At 35.7% G+C, this 12,692-nt stretch overlaps 1 protein-coding gene across 2 annotated transcripts in view; it reads right to left on the bottom strand.

Moving 5' to 3' along the window:
* Positions 1-12,692, bottom strand: part of USP24 (ubiquitin specific peptidase 24) — a 140,929-nt gene that overhangs the window by 106,240 nt on the left and 21,997 nt on the right. Inside the window, exons 2-3 of one of the 2 annotated variants that reach the window (XM_081305687.1) lie at positions 1,969-2,134; positions 296-363 (exon numbers count right to left, since the gene is read on the bottom strand). In XM_081305687.1, the coding sequence (XP_081161813.1) occupies positions 296-363; positions 1,969-2,134 (234 nt within the window). The remainder of the gene's footprint in view (positions 1-295; positions 364-1,968; positions 2,135-12,692) is intronic. The other variant, XM_081305688.1, reaches the window with a different exon arrangement.

Here is a 12,692-nt window from a genome sequence, read left to right as displayed (position 1 = left end):
ATATACCACTTCCTAGTAAAGTTTTAATCTATTCTTTAGCAATTTAACTGTAGGAAGTAAAAGTCATATTCAATCAAAGACAAGTATAAACAATTAGATATAAAAAAATTAAATCATCAATAAGCCTCAAATACAGGGCTAATTTTTTCCTATTGGAGAATTCCTTAGTTGAACAAGATTTATAAACTGGTCTTACACATAAATAACTAAAACTAAAGAAAGGTCTTTCCACCTTTACTCCCCTACCAACCTCTACCCCCCCCAAAAAAAAATCAAATCACCAAATTTTTCTTACCTTTTTAAATGCTTCAGGCATACACCTATCCATAAATCTTTTACAATTCTCGTCAGACTCGGAAAGACCTTGGGAAAATAAATAAAAGAATATCCCTTATTTAGATTTTTATGTAGTCTACAGAAATCTCAAATTCACACACATGGAGCTGTTTAATCATAGAAACCTTAGTTTTTAAACAATTATTAAAAGTAGAATATAAACATTCTCCTGGAGTAAAGGGCTTAGATATAATCATAGCAACAGACTTAATATTAATTAAAACCCAAAAGGTTGATCTTATGTTTCCATGTCAGAATAACTTTAATAATCTGATTAAACAGCTAGTAAAATAACAGCAGCTACTTACTATCCATTATTGCTTCCCTAGACAGCTTTATAAAAACACAAACATTTTTCAAATGCCAAAATCACTCTTCTTCCCTAGAACAAATCAATGACTCTGCATAGTAAAATACACAGAACTGTGTCTAGCAGAATTCTCACAGTTTAAGTGATCAACACTAAGTGAATGAATGAATCCACTGTAAAAGCATACTTCAGAAGTTTTTTTTTTTTTTTAATTAATTACTGGAATACTGCTAAAAATTTTTCTTTTTTCTTTTTCTTCAGACCCACTGCCTAGCACATTTCCTAGATCCTGAAGGTGCCCAATAAATACTGCTATTGGGAAGCTAATTTTAAGTGTATCATAAAAGCCTGTTCCCAATAAATCTAAATCTACTCAGAAAAGTTCATTTTGATGTGTCTCATTCAATTCTGGTAGTAAACTATACATACTTTTTATTCTTTCTTTTTTCTTTCTTTTTTTTTTTTTTTTTTTTTTTTGGTGCTACTGGATATTGAACCCAGGGCCTCATATATGCTGGACAAGTGTTTTATCACTGAGCCATATCCCAATCCTTTTTAAAAATTTTATTTTGATACAGGGTCTTGGTGAGTTGCCTATGCTGGCCTCTAACTTGCAATCCTCTTTGCCTCCATCTCCTAAGGAGCTGGGATTATAGGCATGTGCCACCACACCCTACTATGCACTCTTAATAAGAAAACATATTCTAAGATAGTGGCCTTATTCCTTTTATTTTGTAACAATTAATATGAATTTTTAAAAACAGATTTATAGTACAGACTTTTCTTCTAATCTAGTGATATTTTATCACTCTATTAGCTTCATTTTTGTAAAACACTTAAGACAGTATCAAGCACTTAGTAAGCACAAAATGTTTGTTAAATAAACATTACTTTCTTCTTTCTTTCTCTCCTTCTTTAGTAGTGCTAGAGACTGAACTCAGGATCTTGAGCTGGCTAGGCAAATACTCTACCACTAAGTTAAAACCCCAAACTCTTTCTATTCTTTAAAAAAACAAAACAAAACAACAACAACAACAACAACAACAAGAAGCACCACCTGAATTGAACACAAATTCAAAGTGCTCCAAGCTTCTGTGGAAAAAGTTAATTTCAATTTCTATAAAAAGCTTTTCAATTATATTTTAAATAATCTTACACTCTACTAGAGCTAGAAGAAAACTGATTAAAGCTTTTTATTCCACAGGGGATAAACAAAGACTAAGAGAATAAATAATCTGTCCAAGACCACACATGACGAAAGCCAAGATTATACTCAGTTGCCTATGAAAAATATTTCCTTTCTGAGGTATTTGAAAGCTTACCAAGTCTTGCTAGGTAGGTAGAAGCCAACAGGCATTTGCCTAGTGATTCTTCTCGCTTGTACGGGATGGACCAATGATCAGTCAGAACACGGCTTTCCAGTTCATATAAATTTGTTGTAGGGAATTCAATTCCTTCCCCTGAGCAGTTTCCATTTTCATCATTCTTCTGACAAAAAGGGATTGAGATAAAAAGCAAATAAACCAACCAGTTAGCAACTCCTCCAAAAATCTAGATTTAACACAGAGTAGATGATTAATGTATGGTAGCTATTAATACCAATAGTGTGAATTTCACCCCTCTTTCTCAAAATTTTATCTCTTAACCAATAAATAATACCTCAAATATTCTTAATTTTCACCATTCTGCATTCCCTACTCTTTCTCAGATGATCTCTTTCTTCCACAAACATTCAATTACTCACAAGACACAAAACCTGCCTTCATCTCCAACCATCCTAATCTCACCTCTTTTTTTCCACTGAGGGGATAAATTTCTCCAGAGGCATCTAACCTGCTATGTTCCTCTCCCAATGATTTATTTCTGACACCACTCCAATCTGGATTCCACAGTCCCTACTGCCCTATTGTGTCTACTATTACCTTCACTTCTGAACTTGGCACCATTAATTCCAATAATCATGTTCCAGTGCTTTCCTTACTTCTCAATTTGATCTTCTACCCACCCTCACTCCTTCCTCTTGAAATGCTAGAATTCTCTTCTACATTCCTATTTTCCTCCACTCTTGAGTATGGCTGTTTCTAGTGGTCTCCTCTTCTGGTACACCCTACTTTCTCCTTCCTAGACATCAGATATCTCAGTCCTCAAATCTCAGCACTATGCCTTTTCTTCTATCTATCCCTGGGTGATCTCATCTGTTCTCTAAATCTCAATTACTTCCACCAGCAGATGACTGATAAATTTCTAGCTCCAGCTCAGACCTTTCTTCTGGGCTTCAGACCATAGATGCAAGCCCTATTTGGCATTGTTTGTAATTAAATATGTGTCCCAAACCAGATTCATGTGCTTCCACTCAATCCTGGTACACTTCTCCTATTCTCTATCCTAGTGAACAGATCACATTCATCTGGCGTATGGCCAGAAACCACGGGGTCAATCTTCACACTCTGTTCTATTCCCATCCCCATGCCCAAGACCTGGTGATGAAACCCAAGTTTCTCTCAAATTCATCTCCTTCTAGTCACCCCCACAATCTAGCCAACACTACTACAGTTTTTGCCTGAATTATTTCACCAGCTTCCTACCTGCTCTCTCTCACACACATATTTGCTCTCCAAATCAATCTTTATACAGCACAAATCTGATGTTAACTCTACAACACCTGAATGATTTCTCTTTATTCTTAACATAAATAATTTAAATTATTTAAATTTTAAAATATTCTATCAGAGATTAAACAGCCCATCCCATACTTCTCTCTCCAGTTTCTCTGGGACTTAGCTTCCTGACAGGCACAATGTTCCCTACACCAAACTACTTTTCCAAAAGCCAAAGCAATACTTCTGGTTCCTATTTCTTCTAGAACCTTGTCATTCTCCCAACTTCTCCTGTCCCTGAACTAGAGTGGAACTGTATGTCCTCGCCTTGATGAACAGAATGCAGAAATGACATGATGTCTACGCCAAGGTCATAAAAGGCAATAATACAGCCTCCTACTGGCTCTGGCACTGTCTTAATGCACACACCCCTAAACCAAGGATACCATGTCATGAAAGAAGCTAGGTTCAATGGAAAGGTGACATGTGGTTATCCTATCCTACAACCTAAGATCCCACCAGTCCCTAATGACCAGGAAAGGAGCCTTCAGGTGAGTTCAGCCTCTAGTCATCATCTTCAGTATTATCCTTCCAGATAAGGCCCTAAACATCATGGGGCAGAAGAAAGGGCATAACAAATGGTTGTTTTATGCCACCATTTCTAACTCACCCTTTGCCCTCTTTAACCCGCTTAAATTGGTTAAAGAGTAAGTATATTGTGTGTATCTTTAACTCTTTCAGTAAAGTCTTTCTAGAACGTCTAGTCTTGGTCAGACTCTTCTAATCATTACTTACTCTTACCATCCTGAACCTCTCTTTCACAGCACTACTCACAAATACAACTTGACATTTATTTGTGATTCATTTTGTTTGCCCTCACCCCCTGTGCCAAAGGATCAAGCTCCACGAACCTTCTCTATTTTTGACAACCTCTAAATCTCAAGAACCTAGTGCCTAAATATTGTTAAATAGAAAAATAATCCATGCAGAGATACAACTTTTAATGAATCAAGTGTCAGACTTTCCTTTAGATCTGTTCACACCATGCTAATTTATAACAAGGCAAACTAAACCCCAAACTGCCTAAAACCTACTCTAGTTTTTTTTTTAATCTAAATATTTTCGCAATTCACTCCACAGTTTAATCATTAGAAAATAAATAATTCCATTAAAATTCCCTTAACTTCAATAAAGAAAATGACATAAATATAAAGTCTAAGCCAGGCATGGTGGCGTATGCCTGTAATCCCAGCAGCTTAGGAGGCTGAGACAGATAAATCCAGGGTTCAGCCTCAGCAAAAGCAAGGTGCTGATCAATTCAGTGAGACCCTGTCTCTAAATAAAATGCTCAGGATGTGGCACAGTGGGCAAGTGTCCCTGAGTTCAATACTCAGTACCCCCTCCCTGAAAAAAAAAAAAAAAAAGCACAAATGACAAAAAAAGAAATTTCAATTCCATACCAATGATATCTAAAGAAATCTAACACATTATCTTTTTTTATGTTTAAACCGGGATGAAAATAAAGATAAAAAAAACAGGAAGGCAATTAGGTGTGGAAGACAATGTAAATTGAGAGGTGAAAAGTGGAAGTAGTGATGAAAATATTCTAAAATTAGAAAGGTCATGATGGTTGTACACTAAATGAACACTTTAGAGAGTGAATTTTATGGTATGTGAATTATATCTTAATAAAGCTGTTAATAATAAAAATGAGTACAATAATTACAGTTATGTGAATATATGAAAAGAATTTCAAAACACAAGAGTTGTACTTAATAGCCTTTAATACAAATATAATACCTATTGCCATTAAGACAGTCTTAAATAGCAATTTAAAAAATAATATACTTAAGCCCTGACAAGTGAAAAACAACATGCTGTCTCCTAAGCAGTTAATATCCTTGGTCTTAAAAAGGGAGGAAATAAGTCCGGGTGCAGTGGTGCACACCTGTAATCCTAGTGACTTGGGAGGCTGAGGTAGGAGAATCAAGAGTTCAAAGCCAGCCTCTGCAAATGTGAGGCACTAAGCAACTCAGTGAAACCTTGTCTCTAAATAAAATACAAAATAGGGCTGGGGATATGGTTCAGTGGTTGAATGCCCCTGTGTTCAATCCCTGCCCCCCCCACTCCCCCTGCAAAAGGAAAGAAACATCCAACTATGCCAAAAAAAAAAAAAAAGAGGGCAGGAAAGACATGGAATACATGAGAGTCAACAAATGATACAGAACAGAGCAGCACTACATTTTGAGGAAGTTGCTGCTAACACAGATAGAGAATTACAGAGAAAGGGAAACAGTGATATGAATCCATGTTTAGGCTGGTTTAATACTTTGAGTCATCATTTTGAGTAGAGCCTGTTCTTGGCAAAAATTACATATTGAGCAAGTGAACACTCATAAAACAGCTTAGAATTGTCCTATTGCAAAATAACTCCCAACAGACATACAAGGTATTGGGCTTTTAATAAAAACTCTGGAATGTAATATACTATTTTCTTATTAGATGCTAAATCCAAATGATACCAAAGTAACTACTAATGATCACTGATTCTAAATTGATTAGAAATATATTTATCAAAGGTCTGCTACATTCTAAACAACGGGCTTAGTGCAGGGGGTGGGGGAGATAAAGATGCAATTCTTGTTTTTATAGGAGATAATGAAGAAGTACAGAAATGGAAAGGGTGAAGGGCACACCAGTACTTGAGTGTCCTTCTTCACAAGCAGTGTGAACAAATATATGTACATAAGTTTGTTATGTGATGTAGTTCAAGGTAAATGGTACTTGAGGCAGAAAGTATAGATCATATTTCAAATCCAGTACTACTTTTCAAGTAGTACTGGTTTTGAAATAATAAGACCTTAACATTTTTAGCCTTTTTGACAAAATCTTCACTGCTTCTCATTATGCTATTCTGTCAATTTCATTTAAAATTTAAAAAGTTGCTTAAAAAAGAAAACAAGTTTAGAATATTTATATAAATCCAGCACTTTATTAGAGATGCACAATTCTGACACTAAGGCAGAAGAGAAATGAGCTTGTTAACAACTCTTGAATGTCCCTTTTTACTAAAAAACTTTCTAATAACACTAAATTTTATATATTCTATCATCCAAGAAAAGTCATACAGATGAATTAATGTGTTAAATTATGATTTCTGAATTGGCCAATTTAGGATTAAAATCAATTAACATTGTTGAATACATACTTATACATCTTCAGTATTTTAGGCTGTTGTCTAAACATGTAATCTTTTTAATGACCATAAATACAAAAGAAAATATAAACAAGGTCTCTGTAATTCCCATAATATTGACAGCATTTTGAACATTCAAGGAATTCAAATAGCTATAACTTCATCCGTTTAAAAACTGTTCGGACTAAGGCTTACTATTTATTTGCTTGTAAGAACAAGACAGCACTGTTACTGGAACTGAAGTTTTCAAGGGAATTGATAAATGCTGGCATTGTATAGTATCGCTGTATAGTGATTATCATCCCCCCTCCCAAAGCTTAGCAAAGATGTTCATATTTAACACAGGTTATTTTGACAAAATATTTTCTGTATTTTTACATTATAAATTATAATAAAAATGTTCACATATAGTTACTACCCATTATACAAAAACTTGCTCATCTGAAAAATTCAAACGAAACAAGCTAAACATAGCCAATGTCTTAACTGGGTTTAACAAAAAGTATTAACTGCAAACAAGCTTTAAAAATCTTCATGTAAATTTTCAGTTAATAAAATAATTAAATATTATTTAGAAAACTATCTTCATTGAGTTTTTAAAAGGACAACAAACTGCTCTTGATCTCGACAAGAATGAATTATTAAATTTAAGTCAAAAGAAGCAAAACTGACTTGGGGAGGTACCCATGCTTGTTATTTGTTAGTAAAGCGATAAGCTCCTGTCTGCTCACTGACTCCACAAATACAGATAAAGAATATGAATTAATGGATAAGAAACTGCCAACGTTGCTTAAAGTTTATTTTAATATTAAACTCAATTACTGAACTATCCTACTAGCCAACAATGTACTCAAAAGAATTTGTTGGGCTGGGGATGTGGCTCAAGCGGTAGCATGCTCGCCTGGCATGCATGCGGCCCGGGTTCGATCCTCAGCACCACATACAAACAAATGTTGTGTCCACCGAAAAACTAAAAAATAAATATTAAAATTCTCTCTCTCTCTTAAAAAAAAAAGAATTTGTAAATTTCTGATCAATGTATAGAAAGATGGCAAACTGATTTCCCATGATGATTTTAAAAGGATTTGTCTATTAATTAAAAAAAAAAAATTCTATGTCAAGTGCTTAAGAAAAACATGAACATTTCATTCTCAGTCACAAATTTACAATAATTTTCATTAAATCTTGAAATTGTTAGCCTTATTTATGAAATATTTTCAAACCAATTCAGAAACAGTTACGTGCAGATCTAATATTCCTTTCGTTATTTCAGACTAGCAAAAATAATTCCTAAAATACTACTTCCTGGAAAAAGAAGAGAAGATGAACATGCTAGTGTACAATCCCCAAGCTATTAACACATTGTCTCTCAAGCTTGCAAACTGTTTTCCTGGAATGCCTTTTCATTCCATGTTATAAACAGTAAATAATTTCCTAACTATTCTAGAAAGTTGACATTTCTTGTGGTCCTTTACATTAACCCTTGCTGATTATTCATGCATTCAGAATATTAAATACAAAGTTTTCATGAGATATTATCTTGTAATTCAAAGGTGGTATCTTAAAGAATTTATTCTCACTTGGACTTAAGATTTGGGTATTAACAGATCATTGATCTCAGGAACAAAAAAAGTTAACTATAGTCCCAATTTCCTCAGGGCATCCCCAGTGACTGGAGTTATGTTAATAGATGGTAGGAAGGAAGAGAGAGATGGTAAAGGAGACTTAGAACAATTAAGATGAGAATAAAATGAGTGAATGGCAAAGAAGACTAACACATCTACTGAATACCTTGTTATTGTTTCAGGCACTGGACAATCACTGTGGAGTGTGAGTGTGTATGTATTACAATTTACTTTTCCCAAAATTTCATAAAGTAAGAACTATCATCCTCATTTTTTCAATAAGCAAATAGACTGAGGCTTAAGTAAATTTACTAACCCAAAGTCATATCTTTTATGGTTCCTTACTTAATAACAATAGTCACTTTTGTTTAGACTGGAATAAAAATTTAAGTTAAGGTTTCCTCAAATCTGAGATTCTATATTAATTATACAGTTCATCCAAAAATAGGCAGAATGATATGACCTCAAAAAGCATCACTGCAGGATGGAGGCAAAATATTTTACAACAAACAAACAAAATTTATATAATATACCCATAACCAAGATTTAGGAAGGTAAAAAAACTATCAATTAAAATTTCTTCCAAAGCCCTATTTTGAATCATTAAAACTTAAGATAACATTCTAGATAAGGGGTTATCTAGCACAGGCAATTAGTGTTCATTCTTAATTTTGTTGTACTCTTTAATTCTTTTACTCTGTGTTCTTGCACAACAGATCTAAATGCTGATTCTGTTGCCACCACTAGCTAGCTGTGATTTGAAATAAACTTTTGAATCTTTCTATGGGCCCTAGGTTTCCTCAATGAAAATAGAGAGCAGTGAGTGCCTGGTTTGAAGGAATAATACCCAGGTCAAAGAGAACCTGAGGATGATAGTAAACAGCAGCCAGACTCGCTTCAAGCTTCAGGTGAAGCAAGTCTCACCTAACCCACCAGAAATATTAAACACAGCTAAACACAGTCAGTTCAGATATGACACCTCCACAGACTCTCATCTGCCACCTTCTGCTCAGCTAGAGGACCTCTGAGTTCCATGCATACACAAGATCCTATCATGAAACCATGCACAGCTATATGCTGTTTCCTCTACCTAGAATGTGCTGAATGCTTACAAGGCCCTTTTCTCAGCCTAATAAATTCCTACTTCTTCAAAACCAGTTTGAGTACCATCTCTTCAGCAAAATTTTCAAGATTCCTTCACGCAAAGTAAGATACTCTGTCTTCTGTTTTTACACAAAATTCTGTTATTTTCCAGAGGCTGTGAACATACTGATGAATAAGACAAACACATTCTGCCTTTGGAGCTTGGAAATACCCCAGAGGGGAAGAAAACAAATAAGAAATTACAACTTCTTATAGGGAAGATGCTATTCTAAGAGTGCTATGAAAGAATATAATAAGGGTACCCATTAAGTTTTTTAAGAAAATCCTGTCACATACTGCAACATGAACACAGCTTGACAATGTCGTGCTAAATAAAATTAGCCAGTCACAAAAGCACAAAATACTGTATGATTTCACTTATATGAGGTATTTAAAGTAGTCAAACTAAATGAAACAGGAAGGTAGTTGCCAGGGGCTAGAGGTAGGGGGTAAAGAAGTTGTTTGATACAGAGTTTCAGATTTTTGTAAGAGAAAAAACTTCTAGAAATCTGTTTCACAACAAGGTGAATAAACTTAATGCTACTGAATGCTACTTTAAAAAAGGTTAAGAAGGTGAATTTTAGAATTTAGATTTAAAATTTAAATTTCAGAATTTTAGAAAAAAAGGGGGACTCACCCTAAACATGGTCAAAGAAGCCTAGAACACAAAATGATTAAACCAAATCCCAAGGAAGTATGTAACTTCTTCATCACAACAAATATAGGGAATATGGGGTGTGTGTGTGTGTGTGTGTGTGTGTGTTGATTCTCAGTCCTCATCTCATCTAACCCACCAGAATCATTGAACACAGCTAAACAGTCAGTTCAGATATGACCTTCTCAGTGAATGATCTATCCAATAATCTTCCTTGAAAACCCACCTTCACTTGGTGAAGGTAGACAGCACCCTTACCTGTCCTCTCCACTCTATCCACTCCACAGGCTCCCTTGCAGGCCCCTTCCACATAGTGTCTAGACACTGGAGTTCCTTCCAGGCCAGACCTCTCCTCTATTTTACATATACTCACTGCTGATGAGCTCACAGAGTCCAATCTAATGCTGTGTTTTCATTATCACCTCTCCAAAGAACACTTTCAGACATTTTTTTTCCTTGATTGCTCCATTCTCCACAATATTAAATAGTAAGGAACAAGACAGAGTTGGATTGGGTTAAACTTTGATGTAACTCATTGCAATATCTAAGGTTTTCACTCCCCCTCAAGAACCAATTTTGCCCCCTTTGTAGTGATATTACCCATGCTAAAAATGCATGGTCAACTGGCTTTAAAAACTATCTCTAACCTGAAGATTCACATTTTAGTTCTAATGTAGACCTCTTCTTTGGACTCCAAGCATATATCCAACTCCCTTTTTGACAGCTGCATTAGGATATCTAACAGTCCTCTTAAATTAACATGCCCCAAAACAAACTCCTAATCTTTCCTATCAGACCATGTTATCTCCCTGTTTAAAACCTTCAATGCCTCCTTCATTCTAACCAAAAGTTATTAGCAGTTAAGGAGCTGACCCCCTCCCCTCTCATCAGTGAGTTTCAACTCTCTTGGCCTCCCTGCTGCTCTTGAAGCATGCCAGCCCTGCTCCTATTCAGGTCTTCACATGAGGTGTTCCTTCCACTTAAAGCTGAAACTGACAAAGTACTGTCTACTGTATGGTCCTCCCTCCCTCCCTCCCTCCCTCCCTCCGTTACTGGAACACAGACCTACTCATTTTTTTTATGCAGATCATCTATGGCTGCTTTAATATGACAACAGCAGGGTTGAATTGCTATAAGACTATAGGGCCCACTGAGCCTTTACAGACAGGTCTGCCAACACCTAACTAAGAGCACATTTCCCTCCTATACTGCATCTTCTTCAGGACTTTGTTCAGATATGACCTTCTCAGTGGAGCCTTTCCTGAATAATCTATCCAAAAAAAAAAAAAAAAAAAAAAAAAAACCAGCTCTGGTCCTATCACCCACTCAGGATAGCATGCTCTCTATTCTCTTCTGCTTGATTCTTTCCACATTACTTATTAACATATGACAGCCTACATTTTACTTATATTGTTTCTTGTCTGTCTCTCCCTCTCTAGGATATAAGCTCCATGATGTCAAGACTTTTTGTTTTGCTTGCTGTGTAATCTGTACCAGCCCCTGGCACAGAGCAGGTGCTCAATAAACATCTAGTGAATCAATGAGTGAACGTTAAGCATAGAATGAAAGAGAAGGGGAAGGGATCTCAGCATGGGGAACTATGTGTGTGCTCTGTTCCTCCAGGGAATGTGGCAGATTTAAAGAACTTACTTCTATCCCCATAGCATTAAATACTGAATGTTATTAAACTTTATTTATTTATAAGTTTAGTTTCCCAATTAGATGATCTCACTCAAAGAAGAGCTGAATATAATCATCTATTCTGTTCCAGTGTCTACACTCTTATTTGATACATAAAGGCCTGTACACCATCTCCAGCAATATCCCAGAATCTCTGCTTGAAAAGGTCTAGTGACCAAGCATTTAGGTCATTATGAGATTGTTTGTTCCCTTTTTTTGCAGATCAAAGTTCAAATGAAATCTGCCTCCAAGTCATTCTGGCTAATATGTACCTAACCACAGTTAGATGAGATGTTATTCTGTGAACCTTCATTTCCTAACTTGTGAAAGAAAAATACCATTTGCTGTGTTAACTGCTGTGTGTTAACCACAGAGTTTTGTGAGCACTGGATAAGATAATGTATGTGAAAACACTCTGTAAACTCAAACGTCAAATAAACAAAGTGCTATCATGATTATCTAAACTGCTCTTAAAAGGTTATTCTGCAAAAATATTCCACTTAAAGGAGTAGAATTTCAACGGAAGCATTTCTGAAACATCTTTTTAGAAAGATACTTCATGTTCTCTCAAGCAATGTTTTTCCCCATTTTTTAATTGATGCATTCTAGTTGTACATACTGATGGGAGTTGGTTACATACTCATACATGCATACAATATAACAACATAATGGGGCCACTATCACTTCCCAGCTCTCCCCACTTCCCTCCCCCCCTCCCACCCATTGGTCTCTTTCCTCTACTGATCCCCCTTTGATTTTCAGGAGACATCCCCCCACCCAATACACACCTTTCTTTTTCTTTTTCCTCTTTAGCTTCCATCAAGCAATATGTTCTAATTTGCCTTAACCTTATAGCCAAGAATAATTCATCAGGCTTAACAAAAAGATCCAAAGTAAAGACATGGAGGACGAAGGTGGAGAAATGAAAGGGAAAGAAAGCAAGGCACAGCAGTTTTTGTGTGTGGAAAGAACACAGAACTGAAAGTCAAGAAATGTGGATTTAAGTCCCACCATTAGCTGGGCAGTTCAGACCAAGGTTTCTTAACCATGAATATTGACATTTTAGGCTGGATAATGAGGGGACTATTCTGTGTACTGTAGGACCTTTAGCAGTACCCCTAGCTTCCACCTACTAGGTGCCAGTAGTATC

The sequence above is a fragment of the Spermophilus citellus genome (genome assembly GCF_964194105.1).
Source record: "Spermophilus citellus genome assembly, chromosome: 9".
NCBI classification, from domain to species: domain Eukaryota; kingdom Metazoa; phylum Chordata; class Mammalia; order Rodentia; family Sciuridae; genus Spermophilus; species Spermophilus citellus.
The sequence above is the reverse complement of the archived record's forward strand: the minus strand, read 5'-3'. Positions and strand labels throughout refer to the sequence as shown.